Raw genomic sequence first — 26145 nt, forward strand, 5'->3', positions numbered from 1 at the left:
AACTGCTCCCTGCCTCCCTCCTCTTTTTTTCTCATTTTTCTCCTTTGAATCTTGCTCCCGCTAACTTGTAGCCCCCTTGCTCCTAAGCAGTTTTTCAAAACATTTTACCAAATAAAGATTCTGTCTCCAGAGAGAATTGAACTACTTTCAGAGAAGATTTTCACAACCTTTTTTAAAAAAGAAGGGGACAAACATTTTAGTTTTCATGGAACTTTTTACAGAAAGAGTTTTCAGATAACTTCTATTGAATACATTTTTCATTTTTTAAGGAGCTTTTGAATAACTTCTCCGGAGAATTCTTTATTAAAATCCATGAACAGTTTTAAAAAACTATATATAATGTTTTGTAATAAACGTTTGAAAACCTATGCTAACCTTTTCAAAAGAAATTGTAGCAACAGAAAAGAGGAAAAGGAGACATACTTGATGCACGTCTCGCTCGTTGCAGACAGCCACCCACCCAACATGGTGGCATGGGATCTGCAAATAAGGAGGATCCACCACTAGCACTAGCACCTGCATGCACAAATCAACCGTCATATATCGAGGTTTTGGCATCACCATATGCGCCACATCGTGTGGGTCTCCGCCAAAGGAGAGATGCTACTGCAGCCACAAAACCCGTGCGCACTCTAGCTTATTGTTGTCATCCAAACGTTGAATCTTTTCTAGAAACCTCTAGCGAGTTCACATCTGAAAAGAGGTAAATGGAACGGGAAGAGAGGACTAGATTTTATAGAGAGGTGATACTAGGAAAGGAGAAAATAGACCACTAGTAAAGGAATTAAGGAATGAGGAGTATTACGCATGTGATCCATATATGTGAATCACGTGTCTCAGTTGTGGAGCTTAGCAAAAGGAGGGCAACAACACGCATGAACCTTATGGGTCCATCTGGATCCCTTGCCAGCCACTTGCCTAGCCTCGCCTCTCGAGCAAGGTGAGCTATTTGGTAGCTCATTGCCTCACCACTTTGCCCCGCAAGCTTGCCCGGCTGGGCAAGGCTAGCTTGCCCACGCGCGAACTCGTGCGGCCGTAGAGACCTCCACCGTTGCCAAATTGAGGTCTCTGGCCACCAAATCAAGCCGCCCCGCCGCCAAATTGACCTCCATTGCGCTGAATCAACCTCCAACATAGCCAAATCGAGGTCCTTTGGCACAAAATCGACCTTCATTGCCACCGAATCAACTTTCGCCACTGCCCAATCGAGCTCCCCCGTCACCGGATCGAACCGCTACGTCCAAATCGAACCCTGCTGTCTGCTGGATCGACCGGCGGTTCGAAGCAAGCCGAGCAACGGTAAGGGAAGCAAGCATCTCCTTGGGAGCTGGCCTGGTGTTGCCGGGCGAGGCAAGGCAAGGCGAGTGGCGGTGACGAGGGATCCAAATGAACCCTTTCGTTTAAGTTTTGTGCTTACCAGCGTGCTAGCGCCCACACTCAAATTAGGATTCTCCCATATTGCGTTTCTTGGTGCTTAGGAGGATGCCTTTGTCAATTAATCATTTGTAAACCAATAATCAGCAGTATTATCCTATTTGATCAGCGAGTTAAGATCGATAAAAACATCATTCGGTGTTTTTAGTTAGAAAAGTCATTATAATGTTTGGTAACATGCAAAATATATTTGAATTTCCTCGTTGGAGTGTCATCTCTAGTTTTTATGGGATATGTTAGAAATGTAAATGTGAACTGATAACAGAACAAAATTTACAGAGTTCAGCATGACTGTCTTAGCAAATTCTGGTTCGATTTTGTTCATCAAAGATTAGACCTAACAAAAAAATATGCCTTATGTTACATTCTCAGACAGAGCAAAGTAGGCTGTAGACGGTCTCCTATAATAAGAGGCAATAAAACAACGCATACTTATTGGCCCGGGACAAATAATCTTGCACAAAATTTTGTACATACTTATTGTAGCATTACTGTCACTGTAGGCAAACGTAGTTGCGTCGAGTCTTTGAGAGGCCCGGCCGCTGCGCTTTTCCAGAATGAACGGCGGTCTTAGCTGAACGTTAATTATGCAGGGTTTTTTATAAGGTTAATTATGCAGGGTTGAGGGTTGGTATGGTACTCGAGCACTCCACGAGGAGGCGCATGCATCTTTTTGCCATGTTTGAAAGCTAGAAAAAAGGGGTGGAACAAGCCATGGAAAATGATGAGCGATGGAAGCATATTTCGGCTCAGTTGCACGGTTGGTGAGGAGGAAAAATATTTTTTTTAGGGCAGAGGAGGAAAAACAATTAAGAAAGATTGAAATGGTCGATTTTAACTACGAAGATGTCTCCGAGTGACCTCATCTCGTTCTCTCTTCTTTCTCACTTGCCTGTTCAAGTAATCGGTCAGTACTCAATACAGTATGTAAATAACTTTGATAATCTGTCTCTAAAAATAAATTTGTGCATTAGAGGTTCTTACATTTTTTCCAGGGTTCTCAACTAGGTATGTAAACTTTTCAAAGTGAAAATCTTGGTCCTTAAACTAATTTATTTTGTGTAAAAATATTTATGGACAACAATCCTCATTTTAAGAGTTTAAGGTTCTATGCAAGAATTCAATAAAAAGTTTTCCATTTTACTCTTGTTTTTTATTTTCTGCTCTGAGTAAAAATAGTCTAACTGTGATATATTCTTATAACAGATGTATAAAAATGGTAGCATTAGAAACATTTAATTAGCCTCTCGAAAAATTCTTAGGTTGTTTTAGAAAACACTTACTATTCCCCTAATAAAAGAAGAAACTAGTCATTCTATTTAAGTTCTGCCTGCACTATCTTTGCTACCCCTAATAATCACAAAAGAAATTGTAGCAATAATTTCAGGTGATCTTTTTCCGAGGCAGAACTTAAACTAGTCTAATTTTTTCAGGCAACATTATATATATATTTTTTCTCTTGAGAAATACTTTCATGGTAGTTTAATTTAGACAGTCTTGGATACATATTTTAGTTCAAGAGAATGTTGTAAATTGTGCTTTGGGTAATTGGGTTTGTCTGAGACACCACAATCGAGGCATTGCCGCGCTGGTGCCTCGCCTTACCAAAAACAAAAGAAGCACATAAGAAAATATGAAATCTAAAATTTACTTTTCTCATATCTTGCTCCAGCTTTTTGTAGCGAGCTCAAATAACAAATCATGTAGAAACTTGTGTATACAATATGACTTATAGAATTTGTGCGTTTACACATGCTAAAATTTGTAAGCAGTATCGAACACCTTGTGAGATGCTGAAAAATATTCAACGTTATATACAGGGGTGGATCTAGTGGTGGGGCGGGCGGGGCTCAAGCCTCCCTACCGCCCGCTCGGACAATGGAACCCCCTTAGCCTCTCCTTGATTTTTTTAGGAAGAATGAAGAAGAAGGTAAGGGAGGGAAGGAAGGAGAAAAAGAAGAGAGAGCCCCTCCTAATCTCATGGACGAGATCTGCCACTGATCATATACATGAAATTTGTATTATGTATGTTTATATATATCCGAAAAAGGTGAATGTTCTGCTTAGGGCCTGCTTTCAATGCAAAAGTTTACCTAACCTTCTCTCTCTAGACATGTCAAAGCTGTAGTGAGAAAATAAAAATAAAAATCACGGCTTAGGCTGCCTAAAGGACTCTTTTTTAACTATAAAAGTTTAAAACAGAGTACTGCTTTATATCGGTTTTGTTTTATTTCAGTATAAAAACGAGGAACACACGATCAACACGACAAATATATAAACCATAAACACCCTCCAACGACATAAAAAACACACTATCAAACTTCTCAAACATACATTGTGTTGGATTCTCCCTCATCCAGTACCAGCAGCGTGCATCTCGAGCAACTTCATTTATTTTGACACAGCAATACACACGAAAGTGCAAACACTATCTTTATATAGGAGACGGCTTAGTTGTAGGCATCAGGGTTGGCGACGAGGTACGCCTCGGCGGCCTTGAAGATGGCAGTGACGGATTCCTTGGCTTTGACGATCTCGTCCTTGACGTCCACCCCGGGCAGCAGCTTGTACGTCGAGTCCACCTTCACCACGCTGCCGCCGCCGGCCGCCGGCTCCACCTTGATGTGCGACGTCGCTGTCTCGATGGCCACGCCGATGCCTCCGCCCTCGACGAGCGTCGACTTGCACTCGCACTTGTCAACGTCCAAGAACTCGAGCCTCTCCTTCATGAAGCCGAACGGCATACCTGCAGGAAGCATTGGCAATTGGCATATGAATCCATCTCTGGTCCTGTTAGAATTATCTTGAAATGGCGCGTGAGAAAATGAAAATGCATACCTGAAGTGAAGTTGAACTGCCTGACGCTGCCGACGTTTCCATCTCCCTCGACGGGGTGAGCGCTGGCGACGATGTGGGAGGCCAGCTTGGGCGCCATGGTGTGCCAGTCCATCACGGCGGCGCGGAAAAGGCGTGGCGCGGCGACCGGCGACGCTATCTCGAGGTTCCAGCTGTTGGTGGAGGCCATGGTTGCTGCGAGGGCTTGGCGTTGAGAAAGCAAATGCTACTGCTTGGACTCGCAAACTGTCGCTGCTGCTGGTTTGTGTTTGCTTGGATTGATAAAATGCGGCGGGAGCATTGGGGGGTTTTATAGATCGTTCCCAGCCTCTCAGTTTGGGTTGGTGAGGCCGGCGGGTGATGATCTGGTGAGGCAGCGGTCGTTCTTTTCCCTGAAAGTCCTAAATGAACGGCAATGTCGGTTGAGCCACAATTATGCAGGGTTGGCATCGTGCTGCAGAGCGCTCCTCTCGGTCAATGTTCATCGAATTGGATTCAAATTAATTAAGAAAGCAGGCAAGTGTTCGGACAGAAAATGGAGAACGGAAAAGAATGCATGTAGGTGTTGTTTTCACACAAATTTATTGGTCTTTGTCAGAATCTCATTTGACCTATGTCTTGTCTATATAGAAAGAAAATACAGAGCAAACACCAACACAGATGGCAAGTTAATTATCTGTTCATGCAGGTTGAAACAAATCTTCTCATAGTTTCTGAATTTTTGCTGTAACTGTAACCATGGAGGGATAATTTTGTTGCTTGCCAGAGAGACAGATAACTAACTTGGAATCTGTGTTGATGATGCATGCGTTTATCTAGCATCAGGTTGAAATATTATCTGCTTTGTTCTAAGTTGAACGCTCCCAATTTTCATACCCCTGTGTGCCTTGGCTCTCACTCTTTGTTGTACTGGTAGGAGCAATGGAGCATGCACGAGGTAGGACACATTATATTGCTAGCCTTAAACTATGTATTAAATTATTTCTTTGTTTATTATTATTTTCTTCTTTGTTGAGTATACTAGTGAGAGTTAAAAACTGATTGCTGCAAAATTATGCAATGATACTGTTTTCGAAGCCTTCTTGTTCCAAATTTTGAAAGAGGACACAAGGAATATCCTGCATACTTGTTTCAGAAACTTTTTTTGTTGCAAAACTTAAAAAATAACTTCTTTAGTCAAACTTTCAGACCAGATTACTTCATAAATCACGACTTTATTTCCATGCAAAACTAAGATATGATACACAATAAACAGCGACAGACCAAATCATTACATGACAATAGCAAAAACACTCTTTGACTCCTCAAGTCTAACAGTCTCCTCGGTGCTCTCTCATCCCCCGCACAGCCACGCTGCTTTAGAGCAGCTTTTATTTTAAAATAAACAAGACACAAATACGCAAAGCTTTTTGTGCACATATTTGGACATCAGAAATCTGATCCCACTCGAGCGATTTAGTTGTAGGCGTCCGGGTTGGCGACGAGGAACGCCTCGGCGGCCTTGAAGATGGCGGTGACCGACTCCTTGGCCTTGGCGATCTCGTCCTTCACCTCCACCCCCGGCAGCAGCTTGTACGTCGAGTCCACCTTCACCAGGCTCCCGCCGTCGGCCGTGGGCTCCACCTTGATGTGCGACGTCGCCGTCTCGATGGCCACGCCGATGCCGCCGCCCTCGACGAGGGTGGACTTGCACTCGCACTTGTCCGCGTCCAGGAACTCGAGTCTCTCCTTCATGAACCCGAACGGCATGGCTGCACGCAGGAGCAGTGGCATGGTGTGATGATGAGTTGCTTGATCAGCGAGAAATCACAATGTTGAACTGCTTGATCACAAGAGAAATCACAAGGTTTGAGTGTGAAACTGCTTGATCGATGGCCGGATACTTACCAGAGGTGAAGTTGAACTGCCTGACGCTGCCGACGCCGCCCTCGCCCTCCACAGGGTGGGCGCTGGCGACGACGTCGGAGACGAGCTTGGGGGCCAGGGTGTGCCAGTCCATCACCGCGGCGCGGAACAGGCGCGGCGCGGCCACCGGCGACGCGATCTCGAGAGTCCAGCTGTTGGTGGCGGCCATTGCTTCGATCGACTCGGCTCTCGGTGCTGAGACCTTGCTTGCTTCTTATTAGCTGATGCAAGTAGCTGGAGCTGCAGCTTGGGTGTGTTGCTGGAGCGAGCGGGAGCGACGGGTTTAAATAGGAGCCAGGAGGCTCGGTAGGCGGGGGTTGGTGAGGCTTGCCCCGTTGGAGTCCGGCGAGTGGTGATGGCCGGTGAGAGGTCTGAAGTTGCCGCGCGCGGCGTCGGGCTTTTCCAAATTGGATGGCCACTGTCGGCCCGGTGAGCTTTGATAAGGCCGGCGTCGCAAAGCACGCGTCAGAAACTTTGTTGCGCTCCCGTCAACGTCTAGTTGAAAGACGAACGAAGAATGTGTTGACGGAATTGGCTGTTGGCGCTATCGTTCGCGTGGGCAAATTGTAGGCAATTGAGTATTAGAAAAAGCGATCCGGAGGCTGACCGTCTAGATCGAAGCAAGGCATTGTTTGGCACTTGTTTGGTGTGGTTACAAAGAGAACATAACAAACTGGTAGGGTTAAATTGTTACCGGTCCACAGGTTCTAAAGTTCTACTGACCGCTGCTGACGGTTGCATTCACATCCGATGGCTCTTGTTCATCGCTGTAAAGAATGACAAAATCGGTCGCCTGAAACATTAGCACCAACCAATGTTCTATCCGATCCACTCAATACAAGTCTAACATACGCTGGCCCTTGAATGATGATCGAATGTCCATTGGGTCGTCTTCCCCTTGTAACTGGGGATTGTCGGAGCTCCACAACCTGATTGCTCATAATCAGAGTGCTTTCATAAAAGGTCGCTTGATACATGATAATTTTAGGGTAGTTCAACTATAAGCAAAGCTTCTACACAGAAAAAAATCCCCGGCTGCACTACTCAAATTGGACATTTCAAAAGCTTTTGATTTTGTTGACTGGACTTTCTTATTAGCTCTGTTGCGGCACATGGGCTTCACAAGAAAATGAATCAATTGGATTAGCGTGCTTTTATCCACGGCAAGTACTAAAATAATCCTCAACGGGTGCCCAGGTAGAAGAATCTGTCATGCTAGGGATCTTAGGCAAGGTGACCCCCTGTCGCTAATGCTCTTTGTCCTAGCAATGGAAACTCTAAACTCCATGATCAGGCTGGCCAACAGGGAGGGTCTCCTCATGCCACTAGGGGATAATCTTATGCAAAATCGTGCGTATTTTTATGCAGACGATGTTGTGTTATTTCTGGCATCAAGGTAACAAGACCTGGTTGTCATAGGGGTTGTTCTGGACATGTTTGGAGTAGCTTCTAGTCTTAAAACAAACCTGAACAAATGCCTTGTCTCTCCCATTCAGTGTGACCTGGAGCATACAGTCAGGTTGCTCAACTTCTTTCCAAGTCGCCTAGAACCCCTACCATGTAGTGTGACGATCGGCCCCAAATCTTCCAAGTTAATCTTAATCCGAGCCCCTGATCACCTGTCTTAGCTTCCCAAGCCTAAATGTTCAACCTCCCGACCGGTCCCGACCCCTGAGACCCGACCCCTCCCTGCTTGTCTCCAGTTCCGACCCCGCAAACCCCAGCTCACCGTCGGATCCTTCTCAGTCCTTCCCAAACGTCCGTTCTATCTGACCGGTGGACCCACGAGATCTTTTTTCCCCCAGATCTTCCACGACAGGCGCACTCGAGTTGCATGCCCGCTTTAGAGCTTCCCCGCCGCGTGGCTCAACTTCTCCGACGTCGCCGCTCCGCCTCATCTCTGGCCCGCGACCGAATGGATTCTCGCGCCCCCTTCCCCAATTGCAGCGGAAGCCCTTCTGCAACCTTTTCTGCGACACCTTGCCTCCCGCGCCCATCATCACATCGCCAGATCCCAGCCGCAGAGCCCGATGTCGCCCGTCTTTTCCGTCACTTCGACACAGTCGCGCCGCCTGGTCTTCGCTACCCGACGATTCCTCCTCCGCCAACCCTGACCACGGCAGCGACAGCTCCTTTTCCCGCCCTGTCAGAAGCCGCCTGACAATCTGTTGCTCCGCGCTCGCCCGCGGCTGCCTATCTTCTCACCTGTGCGCCCTCGATGCTAGCGCCGTTAAACTGGTCACTTCCATCAACTCTACCGCACGACGACGACGCCTCCGCCAAATCTCAACCACCGGCATACCCGCTCCTGCGCCGCCCTGACGCCAGAGCCCAATGACCGCTGGCGTCATCCCCGAAGTCTTGCACCACCGCCCTCGTCGCTCAATCGCCGCTTAGGCAGAGCACTCCATTGCTTCTTCCCCGGCCTTCGCGCCGCTCCCCTTCCCACTCCCGCGCCGCTTCCCTTCTCCCTTTCCAGCCGCTATAAAAGGGAATGCGCAAACCCCGCCGGAGTTCCCTCCGTCATCACTGCCTTTCCGCCATTTCTCTTGCTCCCTGCTCGAGCTCCCAACGCCACTCCACTAAGTTCCTGAGGAACTCTCCTCTCCGCTCCACTCCGTTTTCCCCAAGCCATCCAGCCGCTTGCTCCTCCGCGCTGCGTAAGAGCTTACTTGTGATCCACAAGAAGCACCGCCGCCGCCGGAGTACTGCCGGACCTAGCCGTTGTTCGAAACCTTAGCCCTCCGCCCAAGCCTGTTTCTTCCCGACCCCAAGCTTTCCTTGTAGGAAGAAGGTAAGCTGCCGACCCCTGGTCCGCCTCGTCCGACCCTTGTCCACTTCGTCCGACCCCTCTTATCCGTCCGACCCCGGTTCCGTCTCGCCCGACCCTGTCTGTTCCGCCGACCCTTCTCCGCCTCGCCCAAGGGCTTGGCTGTAACCTTTTTCTTCAAACCAAGGGTGTATGTGTAAAACTTGGGAACCCTTCAGCGTTGAGTCTGAGGATCCCTAGCATACCAAATCCTCTAGTTTAAGGGTCAGATCACAAGTTCCTTTCCTCAGACCCTTACCTCTTGATCTCCACCAGCTCCCTTGAACCTTCCCACCCTCCTGCTTTTTGTCGCGAGTTTCTGGGCTCAGACTTGCAAGTGTTGCTGTTGAAATAACCGTCTATGCTAACTAATGCATTGCATTCGTGTAGAGCTGCGCCTCGCCGACGGTTTCTACGAGCTGCACCCAGCGCCAGAAGACGACGATGTAGCTGAGCTCCTGCCCTCTGAAGCCGAAGCCGCCCCAGAAGTCGAGCAGTTCTCTTCCTCCTTGCTCGAAGGCAAGCCCCGGTTGCATGAAAACCCTGTGTTGTTTTACCAAACTTGCGCATGCCTTCTTTAACATGCTTGTGCATTTACGTATAGGAGTTGTTTGGAACCCTAGACGCATATCGTAGCTTCCCATGATCTGAACACTAGCTGTTGGACCGAGTAGCTGCTTTGCTTAACTAGGAGACGGTAAAAGCCGAGTGATTCCCTGTCACTCGCGAATTGTAGGAGTTGGATGTCTACCCTTCTGTTACAACTGTAAGGACGATGGACGGGGCAGGGTTTGGGTAACTCTTTGGTGGTCGGTTGATCGCCCCGTCTATCTATGAAACTTGACTAAGGCCCGACAGTGGTGGTGTTCGTGATCAAGTGTTTGAAAGTACTAACCTCATACTTAGTATGGGATGAGGAAGCCTAGTACCGGATTGAACCTAGACGTGAGCGGTCGCCCCATTGTTCTTGGAACGGAGTTTCCCCTGCTGGATGTCGCACGTGGTGGCATGCGTGGTCACAGAACGGCAGAGGCCGGGTCTGTGGAACCTTGCACCAAAGGAAATGGGTCCGACACGGGTTAGGGGATTGATGGGGAAGGCCGACACAGGAAGCGACCTCCGGGTGCGCGGATGTCGTGAGGTTAGGTTCACCATGCATGGTTAAAGAACTCGAATCGATTCGTCTGCCTCTCACAGTTTGAGACTGCTTGATCGCTATGTCACCCTTGGTAAATGAGGAATCTGATGATGACATGGTTTTGTTGATATATATACATACCTTGGTTGGTTCTATGATTGTCTAGCATAGTTGCAAAACCTAGACCGGATAATGAACGTAGAACCTGAGCTAAAACTTGAAACTAAGGTTCGATTTAGTGCTTTTGGCAAACAAAACCCCTCAGCCAAAAAGCCTTGCATGTCTAGTTCTGTGGAGTAGCTTTACTCCCTGTCAGTTAAGTCTTGTTGAGCTTAGTAGCTCAGCCTTGTTGTGGCTCCTGTTTTTTTTCCAGGTGAAGTTGCTGCTCCCGACCCTTCTCCCGCTGGCACTTGGCTGCCCCAGCTCCCTCCGGGTTGGACGGTCGAGTGGGATCCCTCCTCGGACGGCGAGGAGAGGGATCAGTGATGTCCCGGCTGGCCTCCCCAGGGACGTCCGACCCCGACGTTTGCTTCCGCTAGTGGTTTTACCTTCTGTTGTCTTCCTTGAAAACCTTGTAAAACTCTGATGTTTATTTCATAATCAAACTAAGTGGTCAAGTTGTTAACTCGGTGGACTTGTGGTATTCTCTGGAACCGCTCACCTTCGTGTGGGTCTGCTAAAATGGTCCTGTTCAAGTGGTTAAATCGGAGGAAATCCGACGGCACTTCGTGTTTACTCGGCTTAGGCATGAGCGTCGCGTATTATGCGGCTGAATCGTGTTTAACCAAGTAGATCCGAAGTGGATCCGCCACATGTAGGTATTTGGGGATTCCTCTGTCAATTAAAAAGCTGCGGAATGACTTGATGCATCTGGTGGATAAGATCAGTGATGGTTTACTCACATGGAAAGCAAAGTTAATGAGCAGAGCAGGCCGGGCAATCTTAGTTAAGGTGAAGATGTCAGCCATTCCAATTCACACGGCTATCGCGGTCGCCATCTCCCCATGGGCAATCAGGAAGATTGATAGACACAGGAAAGCTTTTCTATGGAAAGGAATAGAAATGATTTCTAACGGTCATTGTCTCCTAACTTGGATGAAATGTTGTCAACCATCTGTATTGGGAGGTCTAGGAGTTACAGACCTACGTCTCATGGGATGTGCTCTAAGGATGCGATGGTTGTGGCTCAAGAAAACTAACACTTCACGCTCATGGCATAATTTGCCTGATTCAGGGAACTTAAGATCACCCAGTTGTTTTTCTACTCTACTTCAACCTAGGTCGGTGATGGCAAAAACACTCTTTTCTGGAAAGATAGATGGATTGCATCGCGGAGATTGCTCCATGTCTCCTTCAGGCGGTTGGTCCTAGAATCCGCAAAAAAAAGGACAGTACACAAAGGATTGCAAGACAGGAAATAGGTCAGGGACATTACAGGAGCATTGATAGTTTAAGTTTTCCTTGAATACCTAAGCATTTGGAACAAACTACAACCGTTCATGCTGAGTGAGGATACCCCTGACAAGGTGTTGTGGAAATGGACTCAAGATAGTAACTTCTCAACAGCGTTAGCTTACAATGCTTTCTTCATTGGACAGTATCTCAAGTGAGGATACCCTTGACAAGGTGTTGTGGAAATGGACTCAAGACAGTAACTTCTCAACAACGTTAGCTTACAATGCTTTCTTCATTGGACAGTATGAGATATCTGAGGCAAGGGCTCTGTGCAAGACTCGAGCGCTGTCTAAATGCAAAATCTTTATATGGCTTGCTATTGATGGACTTTGCTGGACAGCCTCTAGACGCAAGAAGCATAACCTTCAAAATGATGATACCTGCATTCTCTGTGCCCAGGAGTCTGAAACCATAAATCATCTGTTGGTTCAGTGTGTGTATGCCAGGGAAGTGTGGCATCTCATTTTGTCTAAACTAAGTTGGTAGGACCTTGCACCATCTGTTTCTGAAATTTTGGTGGCTGACAGTGAGGAAACGGGTAGACAAAATGGCCAAGAAACCTTTAGACTCTCTGATCATCTTGGTGGCCTGGTTCATTTGGCTTGAAAGAAATGCAAGAACTTTCAATCACGTTTAGAGGACGATGGTGATACTGATGCAAAAGATTATAGAAGAGGCGTCTGCCTAGGTAGCTGCACGATTTCATTGCCTGGCGCCGTTTACGGCAGCCATTCATTCCAATGTATTGTCTCATAATGTGGTAGTTGGGTCGTAACAGGGTGCAAATGTAATATCTATATAATTCTTGTTTGCTAGCAGGTCATCAATTCCAGATGACGCTGCAAGTTCTTGTAACCAAACTGTTCTTCTCCTCTTAATGAATTACGTGCTAAGGAACGATAGCGAAAAAAGATATGTATATGCTCTGTTTTTGCTGCTCTCCTCCCATCTCCGATGCACATATGCCTTGAGAAACATGAACGACGGGTTTTCAGACATCAAGAGACCCATTGGTTGATGATACCGTCACGGCGTCACCCTTTCTTCTTCTTAAACCTTGCTAAAAATCTCTTACAAGAAGCACCTTTCGAACAAACGGATCGATTTCTGACAAATTTACTCTTTCCCCAAATATTCCTCCTTACTCTAGCAAATACCTTCACATGGTTCGCTGTCGACACTCATCACTCTCCACTTCATGCTCTCAATTTTCCAGCTGTACGTGATGATATAAGGGTGCAGCAAACCACAGATGTTGCGGACCATGACGTGTTTAGTCTCCATCTAGTGTTTGAAAATAGCATCAGCTAGTGTTTACTCTGTTTTTTAGTCCTTCGTGCTTTTCTATAGTCATGTTTACTCTGTGTTCCACAGTTTTGAGATGAAAAATGGTCGTTTGTCCATCCTCCTCAAACCTAGTTGTTCATGTCCTTCTCTTGGAGAGGATATGTAAAGTCGGAGCATATTATTCCATCATCTAAAAATAACAGTTCATTTACTTATTCAGTAAACACCAGAGCGCCTAGCATTATATTTTAAAAAAATTGTTGCAAATTCACCAGAGTAATAGTTTCCCAATTTCTATTTGAAACCAGCATCCAGCAAACATTTCTTATTCGGTCACACACTCAGACTCATAGAATTGGAAAACAGAATACCTCGTACACAGCGTACAGTCTACATAACCTTTTTGTTCCCATAGAAAACCATGAGGGTATACATAACCAAACAACACAAGCATCGTACATACCACTTTCAACATCTCGTCCACACACCATGCACTGCATAGAACCGCTTTATTTCGTATGAAAAAAAAAGGAAACCCCAAAGCTCCGCACACGTATTCCAAGGTCGCAATCGCATCCCACTCCATCGATCGATTTAGTTGTAGGCGTCCGGGTTGGCGACGAGGTAGCCCTCGGCGGCCTTGAAGATGGCGGTGACGGACTCCTTGGCCTTGGCGACGTCGTCCTCCTTCATCTCCACGCTCGGCAGCGGCTTGTACGTCGACTCCACCTTCACCACGCTGCCGCCGCCGGCCGCCGGCTCCACCTTGATGTGCGACGTCGCGGACTCGATGGCCACGCCGATGCCGCCGCCCTCGACGAGGGTGGACTTGCACTCGCACTTGTCCACGTCCAGGAACTCGAGCTTCTCCTTCATGAAGCTGAACGGCATGGCTGCAAGAGCAACGATAATTAATCACCGGCAACAACACGTTTGGCTGGCTTGGAGGATGTGCCGCGGGCGCTTACCTGAGGTGAAGTTGAACTGCCTGACGCTGCCGACGCCGCCCTCGCCCTCCACGGGGTGGGCGCTGGCGACGACGAGGGAGACGAGCTTGGGAGCCAGGGTGTGCCAGTCCATCACCGCGGCGCGGAACAGGCGCGGCGCGGCCACCGGGGACGCGATCTCGAGGGTCCAGCTGTTGGCGGAGGCCATTGGTGCACTAGCGATCGGCCGAGCAGAAACGATCTTACGATCAGCTCAGTGCGGGGCAGTGCTGCTGTAAGTTTGAAGCTGCTGCTGCTTGTGTTGCTGGGGTAGTGGCGAAGCGAGTGCTTTAAATAGGCGTCCCGCGTGGCGGGGGTTGGTGAGGCATGGCGGATGGGTCCGGTGAGTGGCGACCGGTGAGGTGAGGAGGCATGAGGGGCGGCTCGGGAGTCGTCGGCTTTTTCCACATCGGGTGGCACCGTCGGTTGAGCACGAGCGAGCGTTAATGTGGGCGGGCCTGAAAAGTGAAAACACACGTAAGAAAGTCTGTTGCCGTTCGTCTTTCCGGAAAAAACAAACCATTTCGTCAACGTTTCGAGATGGATTTGTTGTTGAATCGGCGCCATGGATAGCGTGGGGGAATTCGTGGAGAATAATTAGAAAGGATTAGGATGATGGCCATCGAGATCAAAAGCGAGGAGGCATTATAGCTAGTGCTTTGTAGCTGGGTTGGTGAGAAAGCAAGCAACAGTATAATGCCTGGTTTCCCAGGGTAAGGGTTTGTAGATTAAGCGGTGGGTTTAGTACATAGCGCTCTTTTCGTTGCATCTCTCCTTCCGTGTAGCTACGTAAAGTTTGATAAACTCCTACCTTCTCCATCGCACCAATAAATTAGCTGTTTTGCTTATCTTGGCCCATCATAAATTTACCTGATGCAAACATAACGGTTATGTAGCCCAGCGGTTGGCGGGTTGAGCTGTACCGTACGTCAGCTTGCGGAATACAACTGGAGTGAACTACCTTTTTGACTGGAACAAATAATGGCTATGACTACTACGTATAAACTTTAGACCAGTCAGACACTACTCAGACTAAATGCAGTTCCGTAGCGTCAGAAAAGGTAAAAGGGCAAGGAAACAAAACCACTCGAGTTCGTCTTTCAAATGTAACCTCCATTTGTCAAAATTCTGCGCAACCTTCCCGTGTTGCCTAGTTTTACAAACTTGACTATGGGACATCAAGCTTGAAAATTACAATAACGCACACAAGAATGGGGAATACCAGCGGCAGTCTACTCAGCATCTTCATCGCTATTTTGTGATGAATCTGAATCCTGACCAAACACCATTTCATCGACTTCTTCCTCTTCCTCTTCCTCCTCGGACTGAATAGCAGCAGCAGCATCTTGAATCTCCTCTGATGGCTGCTCAGATGCGTTATTAGCAACCTTGTCAACCTGATGAAAATTCAAATCAGCAGATGATTGTTTAGACATTAACGGAAGCATTACTATTTCACTTAATGTTTCAGCGCCAAAGATGGATTAAAACCTGAGCCTTTATTAGCCGAAGCCGGCCAGAAAGCTTCAGCAGATCTTCAGTTGCGGAGTATCTTTCTGAACACATCTGCAAATGAAGGAATGGCTCAGTTAGTCCTTCCTGCACAAAACTGTGAGTGGCATGCACGCCTGTACTTGTAAACACAACTTGCCAAACACTGTTTACAAAAAAAAAAAGAACTGGTCATGTTGACCGGATCGAGCTGATGCCAGGTTTGTTCCAGTGTCATGCCAACTGATATCAATCTCAGGTCATATTTTGGATAGTTCAGACAAATAAGACCTCCCAAATTTGGCATACAAAAACTAGAGAGTATTGTGTAATTTAGTGCTGCAACTAAACAAAAGGATAAAGAAAATATAGATCAAATGTTCCATGAAGTTAGGCCTCTCTTGGAAGGCAAAAAGTTCACAACTCACATGCCCGCAAATCCTATGAAGTCAGCAGTAGTTTATGAGTAACCAGTATTAGATAGCATGTGATCTCCCATATTTATCTCTACACTGGATGTTCCTCTTGACTCAAATTTTCCATATGCATTTGCACAAGATTGTGCAGCGACTGTATAACAGCCTGTTATCAGGGGCAATCAACTTCATACTTGCAATGGAGGCCTCCAAGTTAGTGAGCCACATTCTGCTGTTATCTAATTTCAATCATTTAACCTAGAAGACAGCAACCAATAGCAAAACCTCTCTTTTATTACGACATAATTTCCATGACATTAACAACAATGCTATAAGATGTTCCAAATAATGCGAAAAGTATTCAAGCGAACAAAAGGAAAATTAGATATCCAGCATGCTTCAGCTAGCTGGTGTAAGAAACTATACCTTCTCAAGGTTGCTAATCAGTTTTGTGGATTTCTCAGAGTGAATAAAACGGCCATGAACAACTAATAGGCAGTATATCCACCGCAAAACAAGCTTTGTGCTACCAGATCTGGGGAGACATCCACAAACAGGACAGAATACTCAGTTAGCATGAAAACACACTGGTGAACAAACATGTACATGGGAGTCTTGAGCACCTCATTTTCCATGCAGATACTAAATTTTCAAGGAGTTTGCAAGCATCTTCAGGTTTCAATGATCTTAGATGCACTCGAATCTGTTGAACAACAGCATCAGGAACATAGAACAAAGAAAGTAGACAAGGAAACAAACATATGATGGAACATAGAAATAAAATTCAGTTCAACAAACCTTCTTGCTGGGTAAATTAGCATCAGCTTTTATGCTGCCATCACCAAAAAACTCAGAAAAAATATTAGTTGGAATGCCAGGATGGCCTTCAATGCTCTGATCTACTCCAGTATCAAGGACACCACACTCCCTCATCATGTCTTCAATGCATATACCGTCATCTTCGATTCTTTGCACAGGAACTGAACAAGTAAAAGAGTGAGTGTAATTATTGAACTGTTTAATAGAGACACCAACATAGTGAGAGGTACATAAAACAACAATGCATGTAAATTGAAACTTGAGAGTAACTGCTCCCGAATAATAACATGCAATATGTAGCTCTGAATGGGAAAACAGCCAATTATGCAAGTTCAAAATACCAAACTACACAAGCTGCAGCATTTCATTACTTTTGCAGCATTGAAAAAGAAGAAAAAAATACTTATAGGTTATTTACCTCTTTTCTGTATAGATCTTGCTGTGGTGATGTCACTATGAATGGCAGGCTCAATGTCACCACTGGGTTTTGTCACACCATGTTTCCTTTTCTTTTCCTGCGTATGGAGCTTTGGAAGAGGAAGGATGGCATCTTCGGCATTGGCTCGGTCTAGAGCAGTGACAGTTTCTGTAAGAAAATAATCAAGATTCAGCCCGAGAGTAGCTGCCAAATACCGTGTGATCCTTCTGAATAGAAGTCCAAAGGTGGCTTCCATGCTTCACCCTTTAGAAAATGGCACAAGCAAAGGCACAAGCTAGTACTAGATTTGGCTACTAAAACCTTAAAAGTGTTTGATTTGTGCAATTCCCAATAAAAAGGTGAAGCAAACAAGAGAAATTTTCACCATAACTAACAAACAGTATCACTATACCTTGCTTCTTCACAGTTTGGTCTTTCTTTGTCATGGTGGTTTGAATATTTGGCAAGAGAACTCCATCTTGAGAAATGCCCAGATTAATATCCGTACCATAACAAACCAAAAGTTTTTCAAAAGATGGTTTTACTACAGACCCATAAGCCAGCAGGACATGGGCAGAAGTAGGTCCATCCACTCCTTGAAGTTTCGCGGCAAATATCGAGAATGCCTGAGCTCTTGATAGAGAGGACTCGGACACTGAGATCTTGGTAGGCTTCTTATTACGCAAGTCATCAATGTTACTTGCAGACCAGAAATAGCAGACACCAATCTCGGAAATAGCCAACACGTGTATTTCTCCCTCGTCTGAACATTTGCAGTCTACAAATATTGCTGGGTGCTCCATCGACAGTATACAGTTTGAGCTCTGAGTTTTATCACTACCCAACTTCCAAATGGCAATATACCGTTCCCCAATACCAGATGACAGAACATATTGGCTATCATTGCTAAAAACCATGCTCCTCACAGCAACCTAAGAAGTTTTAATGGGTGCATGCAATAGCAAAAGATTGTCATTAGATACAACAAATAAATGTAAACACAAGCCTTAAAAGAGGAACACCAGTAGGTAAGAAAAGAAAAGAAATACTTGCCGGATGCCCAGAGAATTTTTGAATCTTTTTGTTGCCAGAAGTATCAAAGGTCCTCAACTGGCCAGCTGCTGTTGCTAAAATATTTCCATCTGATAGATAAAATACAAGCTGCGTTTCACTAATGTGAAGTATGGTGGAAATATGCTGGAAATGGAGTGCATATGAAGGTGGCTCCTATGAGGACTTTAACAAAAAAAAGTAGACATATAACTAAATACACATTTTAACAAGCAGCATAGATCAATAAAAACATCATATATAAGTGTCAATGCAGATAGACAGATATTCTTTATTGAGTTCATGTGCCTGTCAGATATAATCCCGTTACATTTGTAGCCAAACTACAGTGGATAAGAGGAACCAAAATTAACCAACTATTTGTGCGTATGCAGCCATGCAGGGCATCCTAGTGGTGTTGCATCCACATAATTTAGTATAAGAGGAAGTACAGTAGAGCAAACATAGTCATAAGTCAAGAAGCCATTTCACAGTTGACATACCTGATGACACAGCTAATGCAGATATTGCTTTCGAAGAAGATCTAAATTTCCCCAGGACCGACCCATCTGAGGCATCAATCCTACAGACCATGCCATCAGCGCCTGCTGTGTACACACTCCGCCCATGCTTGGAGTATGCTACAGCTGTCACGCCCCTAAATACATCAAACATGCATTCCGATGTAAGTGAATTATTGCTTTCAGTGAGTTCAGCTTTGCCTCGCATTTGTAGTATGGCTCTCAATGAGTTCAATGAGTACAACTCTAAATGAGTTCAGCATTATTTTGTTTTTACTAGTACGATTCTGTATTCAATTATTGCTTTGCTCGTTTCAACAAATGGAACTGCAGTTTTGCCTCGCATTTGTACTAACAAAGAGATAAACACACCAACTTACCCAGGATGGCAATCGCTGACCTTCCACTTCCACTGTCCAGCAGCAACATCGAGGGCTAGTACATCCCCACTGCCTGTTCCAAGCACGAGCAGTGAGCTCCCAGCCTTCCTCTTCTTCTGCTAAGAAAAAAAAATAAGCAGGTGAGCCTCCCAACATAACAACTTGTAACGGCTCAAGATGGGGTTCGCTCACCTTGCTGGAGAGCTGTACCCACTTCATGCATGTGTAATCGAGGGCGAGGTGACCGCGCTTCGTCTCGGCGACCGCGCCGACCTCCACCGCGGGGATGTCGGCGAACTCTGTCTGCAGGCGGCCTCGCACGGCGTCCCATACCTGCGCTAACGGCAAATAGAGCGTGTTAGCTAGCCCATGGCTTCAGTAACAAGCAGCTAACGCGAGGACAGCGAATTAGGAAGGTTCCATGCCTTGATGCGGCCGTCCCCGGAGGAGAGCGCGAGGAAGTCCGCGCTGGGGCTGAAGGAGGTGAGGAGGTCGCGGATTGGAGCCGCAACGGGCGCCATGGCCGGCGCGCGGCGGCTGGTCCTCGCGGCAGCGGGGAGAGGGGGTTTAGCCGGCGGCGGCGGCGGCGGGAGGAAGGGTTTTGGGAGGAAGGGCAAGTGGGAGGCGAGCGAGCCCAAGTCACCCCTCCGTCCCTCGCGCGCCGCTTTTCCCGTTTGGGTTCGTTCGGCCGCCCGACACGGGCCGTCGGCCCGGTCGGTTTCGTTTTGTAGCTCGCTTCACGCGGCTGAGCCGGACCGGGAGGGGCTAGGGTTTTTCTGCGCCCAAACAACAAGGCAACAGACATTTTGCCGCCGCACCACTCCCGCGTCCACCCCCCGACCCCCTCACCGCCGCCGGGAATGGAATCCAGCGCCGAGAGGCTTCGCGGCCTCCGCATCACCTCCCTGGATGGGGATGATGACGAGACCGTGGTTCCCCACCAGCCCTCTCCAGCCCCTGGCGCCGCCGCAGCGGATTACGAGGACGATGACGAGGATGAGGAGGAAGAGGCAGAAGTGACCCTTGGTGTCCTTAAGAAGCCGAAGCACCCAGGCATCCTCCTTCGCCACTTGTTCCCCAGCAAGGCCGGTGGCATCCCGGTTTGTGCACCAACACGATCGTGTTGAGCTAATCTTTTATGCAGTTTCCGGCAGTGTATGTATTGATACTAGTGTTGTGTGGGTTTGTTCAGGCGTGGTTGGACCCCGTGAACTTGCCATCGGGGAAATCCAGCTGCTGTGGCTTCTGTGGCGAGCCTCTGCAGTTCGTCCTCCAGGTGATTTTTTGTGTGTAGTAATGTTTGACACACTGACACTATTACTTGTTATTTGGATGTCGAACCCAAAAATGTTGATTATAATTGGTTTTCGTTTTGTTTAGATTTATGCTCCAATCGAGGACAATGCCGCAGCGTTCCACCGAACGCTGTTCGTGTTCATGTGCCCATCGATGGCTTGCTTGCTCCGAGATCAGCATGAACAGTGGAGTCACAAGCATGGGAATCCATGTAGAAGGTGAAGCAAGTCATATGACTGTAATTTTGTTCAGAGATCTTCAGATTTTGATTTCTTGAAGTGGATTTTGTTGCAGTGTCAAGGTTTTCCGGTGCCAGTTACCACGGACTAATGCCTTCTACTCAACTGAACCTCCAAAGCACGACGGCTCTGACAAGCCACTATTTCCAGGAGGTATTGTTCTCGGCTGTTGCAGTTGATGCTATATTTCCTGCATTATGTAATAACAGAAGCCCCCCCCCCCCCCTTTCATATGTAGCTGATGCATAAATATGTATAGCCACTGCATTTCCGGATCATATCTTCAATTGCTGAATTCTTGAAGTTTCTGTTTATGATATTTATTTGTTTCTGCCAATGTGCAGCCTTTTCTCCATGTCATCTGCCTTTCTAAAGTACTCTTTAGGAAGCATTTCTGTATATTATATTTAGGGTACCTATGAACCATGGCGCATGCAAATTGAATTTAAAAGAAGTTTATTTAAAGTGTGTAAGGTACACGCAAATGTACGGCAATTGCTGTTTTAAAATTTCCTGCTTGTGTCAATTTAACGCTGAGGTGCTATAATCTTTAAGTTTGCTATTTCTTGGTAAATGTGTTCTGCTTGTCCCTATAGATACTTTTGGTTGTCATTGTTGGATGTTACTAATTTCTTTCGATTGCTTAACTATGTGTTGCCAGCTCCTGTATGCCACTGGTGTGGTACCTGGAAAGGCGATAAAATATGTAGTAGCTGCAAGAAAGCAAGATACTGTTCTGAGAAACATCAGGTATTATATGTTGAATTTACACTGATTGATTGGTTTCTGACATGAGCACATATCTTGGATAAACGGCCCTTGATTGTTGTTTGTCAGGCACTGCATTGGCGCACTGGTCATAAGAATGATTGCCTCCAGTTAATCAGTTCTTCTGATTCTTCAAAATCTGTTCTTCCGGCAATAGGAAAAGGTGATTATGCATGAATTACTACACCTATTTATGCTCTTAACATTTGAATTGTGATTTTCTGACCTTTTATTTCTATCTACTTGCAGTTCCTGCTAGCACTTCCTGGCCAGAATTTGAGATAGAAATTGACTATGAAGCTACTTTTGATTCTGATAGCTGTGATGAAAATAACTCGAAATCCTTGGTAATGCAAAGACATGGGAAACCAGATGCTATGATGCAGTCATGGATGGATCAATTTGAGGTTTTGAGCCCCATTTTCTCTTGCTTTCTTTAGAATAATCTATGTTGGACTTCTGCTTATGTATTGATCACCATGTTTATTTACTGCTATCTCTGTTTAGGCTGATGCTGACAACAAATGCTGGGCATCTTTTCAAGAGCGGGTCTCAAGAGCACCAAAGCAAGTCTTGAGGTGATATTGTATTGCTTGCATTTTCTCTTCTATGTCTACCATGTTTACTGTGCATTCACCTGCATTTTGCCGTACCGTTTTGGGAACATAGCCCTATTGTTAATGAACTTATTACTTCCATTATCAAGAAAAAAAATCGTTGCCAATATTATGCATGACATGTGTATTGTGCAGGTACTGTCGAGAACCCAACGCTAAACCTTTCTGGGCGTTATCTTCTGGATGTCCGGCAAATGCTGATATCCCATCATGTAGCTCCTGTAAAGGTCCATTATGTTATGAATTTCAGGTTGGTCACATTTGTAGTTTATGACCACAATCCAAATTCATCATTATACTATTATAGTAATATATCCAATATCTCATAGCTTTACAACTAGAACAATCAAGGTTCTAATTTTTTCGTGTATAGACTAATTCAGTGCCACCAAATTTAGAAGTCAAGATCCAAACGTAGGAGATCTGTTTTTCTCATTTACTTACAAATATCTGTTCTGCTTCCAGATAATGCCACAATTGCTTTATTACTTTGGTGTGGGAAACCAACCAGACTCACTTGACTGGGCAACAATTGCTGTTTACACATGTCAAGGGTCATGTGACCAAAGTGTTAGCTACAAAGAGGAATTTGCTTGGGTTCAGTTGTACCCTACAACAACCACGAGGCGTTAATAATATTTTATCAATTCCTCGGAGTAACTGCTGTCCAATGTTGCAGGTTTGAAACTTCACCTGTTTTTCTGTTGCAAACTAATTACTGCTTCCAGTTTGTTGCTATATGTCGTCAACTAGTAAGAAATGGATGAAATATCAATATATTTTCCTTTGCATTTTGGTGTCAAAAGTTTAGCAGAAGCATAAACACTTTATACACCCACCAGTAGAATTGGAGATTATGATGCTCCAACACTGTAGTGACAGCTTCTTGAGGCCCATTGTTGGACCTATGCCTTGACAATCAAGGTACTAGCAGTCAATAGTTGATGTCAAAATTTGGAGGTAATATAAGTTCATTGCATCTGGTTAGATGTGGAACTTATGCTTGACTATGTGTTTCGTCCAGATTAGAAGTTCCCCCCATAGTCTTGTGCATGTGAAGTGGCTTGTAGCTTTGTAGGAACAACCAAGTCAAAAGGAGTTATTGCACCTAGTTCTTATAGATAGATCTAAAGTTACTGATTATTTCTCTGTTCATCCAACATTTTGCTAAAGTAAGTGATCACTTGTAACTAGTGTTGAGTTGGTGGGCTTTATCTGTGGTGTTAGTGACATCCAGTGGAAGTGAGCCTGGTAAACTAAATGTGAAATGTGGCTGAGAAGTTCCCAAAAATTCTCAAAATTAATCACCAGATGTTCTACATCTTAACAAAATTTTATGATATAAAAAATGATAGCATTTTTTACTTACAAAAAAGGCTGGGGAGGGTTTCTTCACTGTTATTTGAATATTTTTCCTTCTGTATATCTCAATTTCATTAGGTTTCATCTTCAGATTTCATAGGAATATATAGAACATACCATCCCTTACACGAGATGACCTAAGAACTTCTGAAAACTCATATCTCTGAATTTCATTAAGTTTCATCTGCAGATTTCATAGGAATATATAAAACATAACATACCTTCCCTTACACAAGATGACCTAAGAACTTCTGGAAACTCTTGAGTTGGATTTTCATTTGAATTTTCAACAGATTAAAAATTTTCACCTGTTATATTTTTAGGGCTATTTTCACCTGATATTTGGCCATTAGTAAACAGTTAGTGTTTGTGCACTTCCAAGCATACTCTCGATGTGTGTACTTTTCCAGGGAGGTCCACTCTGATGTTAAGTTTGTCTGGGTCATGACATTGTTTTCTCCTTCATAGAACTACTCATGCGACCCCTTTTATACCTAGGTGATAGTTTGGTTGCCCCTAGTCCCTAGGACTCAGTGAAATATTAGGTTAGGGCCCGTATAAAAATATGGTCATGCAGGCATGCATTATCAAACATAAAGCCTTCATACAGAACTATGAGCATGTTGACCTGCATTGCCGAAGATAGAAAGACTTCATACTAACTTATTTGTGCTCTATTGTATAGCTAGGTAGGTCCAGGGATCATCTGCATACACTCCAGATCGGTGTTCCAAGCAACTCTTTTTGATACTGGAGATTTTGAAATAGGGAGTGGCAGCAATGTTGCCGGATCATTACCACGCAAAAAATGTGTCCAAATCAATTGGTCGTGCAGTTTTAAGCATCTTCAGACCGTGGTCCCGGGCTCACAATGCTCGGTGCTCGTTACATTGGCTTTGGTCCATTTAGACACTACTCAAGGGCCCATATAGACGTGATGGCAAACAGTTGCATACTTCCATCTTTGTGGTCACCACCATGGGCGGTTTAATAGTGTTTTGTTTCGTTAAATATCTCTGGGGCGTTTTTCTTCTTCTATACACAAGATCCTTGGTATGCTCTTCTTTTTCAGATGGGTAAACCCAAATATTTTGGTTGGTTCAGTCTCAGGAGGTACTCGGTTACATGTACTACACACTTCTCCGATGATGTCCTTTTTCATCATCGGCTAAAATTTTGACGGTGTAGCTTTGGTTTTACATGGGAACATTATGCTATTGCTATGTCAATGTCCATTGGCGTGTGCCAACCTGCGATCGCGCAGCTGAAATCTTTGCGCGTGGTACGCCCGTAGCCTGCTGCGGTGTTGCCCATAATTCATGTTCGGCTCTGTCGATTCGGCGGCGCCATTCGCCATGCTGTTCTGTAGCACACTGTTACGTTCACGGTCGCACGTCTTGCCTTCGTCGAGGCGGTGTTGCCCGCACGATCCAACCGGTGTGCTGTGTGCATGGCCAGGTCAAGCTCGTTGCCTACCGGCAGCGCCCATACAACATGCCAGTGGCCCGGCTTTTTTAGGATAAGAAACGAGGCACCCGGAGGAAAACGCGGACGGAATCCGCCGCGCTCGCGTCGTCGCCGCGGAGCTGTTTGGGAGGATCTTATACAACTCCTAGATTAAATCGCGAGATGAATCTTAAGCCTAATTAGCTCATGATTTGACAATATGGTGCTACAGTAACCATTCACTAATGATAGATTAATTAGACTTAATAGATTCGTCTCGTAATTTAGCATAGGGGTTCTGCAATTAATTTTGTAATTAGCTTATATTTAGTCCTCCTAATTAGTATCCAAATATCCGATGTGACAGGGTTAAAGTTTAGCCCTCTCCTCCTACGCAACAAAAAGGCGGAACGCCGAACGCGACGTGCTCGCTTCCGCGGCCGGCGAGTGGAAGAGGCAAGGGCGAGGCGGTGACGATTCGGCGCTGCCGCTTTCGGGTGGCGCAGAATGATGCGGCGCACGCGAGTCGGCACACCTGGCGCGCAAGCGGGGCACGGAAAGCATCAACCGATCGCCCGGCCGGAAAGATCCGAGTCCTGACTGAGCTCTTTTGTTTCTTTTTGTTTCTCTGGTGGCCTCTCTCTCTATGTACGACGAGTGGCATGGAGCATGGTCCGGTCCGGCAAGTGGCCGGCCAAGCGGAAAATGAATTCGATAAAGAATGGAGGGTTGGGACGGGTGCGTGCGAGCTTCTGGACGGCACGGCGCTGGCATGTTGTGTTGACGGCGACCCGTGGAACTGGAGGCACTCTGCTAGTAGTTTAATAATCGCCGCTAATCAGGATTCAAGGCCCTTTTATGTGTGTCCGTCCGTGGCCGAGGAGATCTTCGTTGAGCCTGGACGAGTGGACCGAGCTCAGAGATCCGCCACCGGCTTTCCCTCCCCTGCCTGGAGCAGATCGGATCTCCATCAGACTACCACCGAGTATCACTCTACTAAATGGGTCCTGCAGAAAATTGGGCATCCAGCAAAAAAAAAAAATCTGTCGCATCGAAAGCCTTCTCACCACGGGAGCTTTTCTACCGAATTAAATTAAATTTCTACGATTTGTTCCAGTCAGGACTCGATTTCAGTTACCACGCGGTAGAACACACGTGATGCTTTAATTTTTTCTGTTAATGGGAAATTGGAAGGTTAGTCTCAGTGGAAGTTTCATCAAGAAGAGTTTCGTGATTATTAAATAGTATGTCACATCAGCAATTTTGATGATGTGAAGAGAGGAAGTTTTACTAAAAAAATTATGTGAAAGAGTTTCATCACTATAAAAACCAGCAATCATATGTAACTGTACCATGAAAATTGTGCACTCTAACTGGGCTAACTACGTTACGACGCAAGTAGATGCGCGCACTCGTTAATGTACACGAGGGAAACCGGTCCAAGGTGATGTCACGTGCTCGGAGATTACACAA

At 45.8% G+C, this 26145-nt stretch overlaps 5 protein-coding genes across 6 annotated transcripts; 1 reads left to right on the top strand and 4 right to left on the bottom strand.

Moving 5' to 3' along the window:
* Positions 1 to 3626: 3626 nt before the first annotated feature.
* LOC101759192 (pathogenesis-related protein 1) lies at positions 3627 to 4535 on the bottom strand. Its single transcript, XM_004984849.4, has 2 exons — positions 4273 to 4535; positions 3627 to 4180 (listed from the first exon to the last, which is right to left on the bottom strand). The coding sequence occupies exons 1-2, from the start codon at positions 4457 to 4459 to the stop codon at positions 3885 to 3887; spliced, it is 483 nt and encodes a 160-aa protein (XP_004984906.1). The 5' UTR covers positions 4460 to 4535; the 3' UTR covers positions 3627 to 3884.
* Positions 4536 to 5463: 928 nt separating this feature from the next.
* On the bottom strand, positions 5464 to 6444 carry LOC101758786 (pathogenesis-related protein 1). The gene is made up of 2 exons (XM_004984848.4): positions 6157 to 6444; positions 5464 to 6020 (listed from the first exon to the last, which is right to left on the bottom strand). The coding sequence occupies exons 1-2, from the start codon at positions 6341 to 6343 to the stop codon at positions 5725 to 5727; spliced, it is 483 nt and encodes a 160-aa protein (XP_004984905.1). The 5' UTR covers positions 6344 to 6444; the 3' UTR covers positions 5464 to 5724.
* Positions 6445 to 13188: 6744 nt separating this feature from the next.
* On the bottom strand, positions 13189 to 14130 carry LOC101758376 (pathogenesis-related protein 1). The gene is made up of 2 exons (XM_004984847.4): positions 13832 to 14130; positions 13189 to 13756 (listed from the first exon to the last, which is right to left on the bottom strand). The coding sequence occupies exons 1-2, from the start codon at positions 14016 to 14018 to the stop codon at positions 13458 to 13460; spliced, it is 486 nt and encodes a 161-aa protein (XP_004984904.1). The 5' UTR covers positions 14019 to 14130; the 3' UTR covers positions 13189 to 13457.
* Positions 14131 to 14922: 792 nt separating this feature from the next.
* Positions 14923 to 19628, bottom strand: LOC101757964. Its single transcript, XM_004984846.2, has 12 exons — positions 19370 to 19628; positions 19137 to 19277; positions 18945 to 19060; positions 18547 to 18701; positions 18047 to 18135; positions 17406 to 17925; positions 16994 to 17161; positions 16555 to 16736; positions 16380 to 16459; positions 16183 to 16291; positions 15341 to 15415; positions 14923 to 15246 (listed from the first exon to the last, which is right to left on the bottom strand). The coding sequence occupies exons 1-12, from the start codon at positions 19463 to 19465 to the stop codon at positions 15082 to 15084; spliced, it is 1896 nt and encodes a 631-aa protein (XP_004984903.1). The 5' UTR covers positions 19466 to 19628; the 3' UTR covers positions 14923 to 15081.
* Positions 19629 to 19715: 87 nt separating this feature from the next.
* LOC101757295 (programmed cell death protein 2) lies at positions 19716 to 24449 on the top strand. 2 transcript variants are annotated; one of them, XM_004984844.3, is made up of 11 exons: positions 19716 to 20044; positions 20137 to 20220; positions 20325 to 20458; positions 20535 to 20632; positions 21141 to 21229; positions 21317 to 21410; positions 21497 to 21654; positions 21755 to 21825; positions 22000 to 22114; positions 22330 to 22543; positions 23912 to 24449. In XM_004984844.3, exons 1-10 carry the CDS (start codon positions 19805 to 19807, stop codon positions 22495 to 22497), a joined length of 1251 nt encoding a protein of 416 aa, XP_004984901.1. In that variant the 5' UTR covers positions 19716 to 19804; the 3' UTR covers positions 22498 to 22543; positions 23912 to 24449. The 2 variants fall into 2 exon arrangements, with proteins under 2 accessions (XP_004984901.1, XP_004984902.1); XM_004984845.3 differs by having other exon boundaries at positions 23916 to 24449.
* Positions 24450 to 26145: the final 1696 nt, after the last annotated feature.

Source organism: Setaria italica, chromosome IX, assembly GCF_000263155.2.
Source record: "Setaria italica strain Yugu1 chromosome IX, Setaria_italica_v2.0, whole genome shotgun sequence".
Taxonomy (NCBI): domain Eukaryota; kingdom Viridiplantae; phylum Streptophyta; class Magnoliopsida; order Poales; family Poaceae; genus Setaria; species Setaria italica.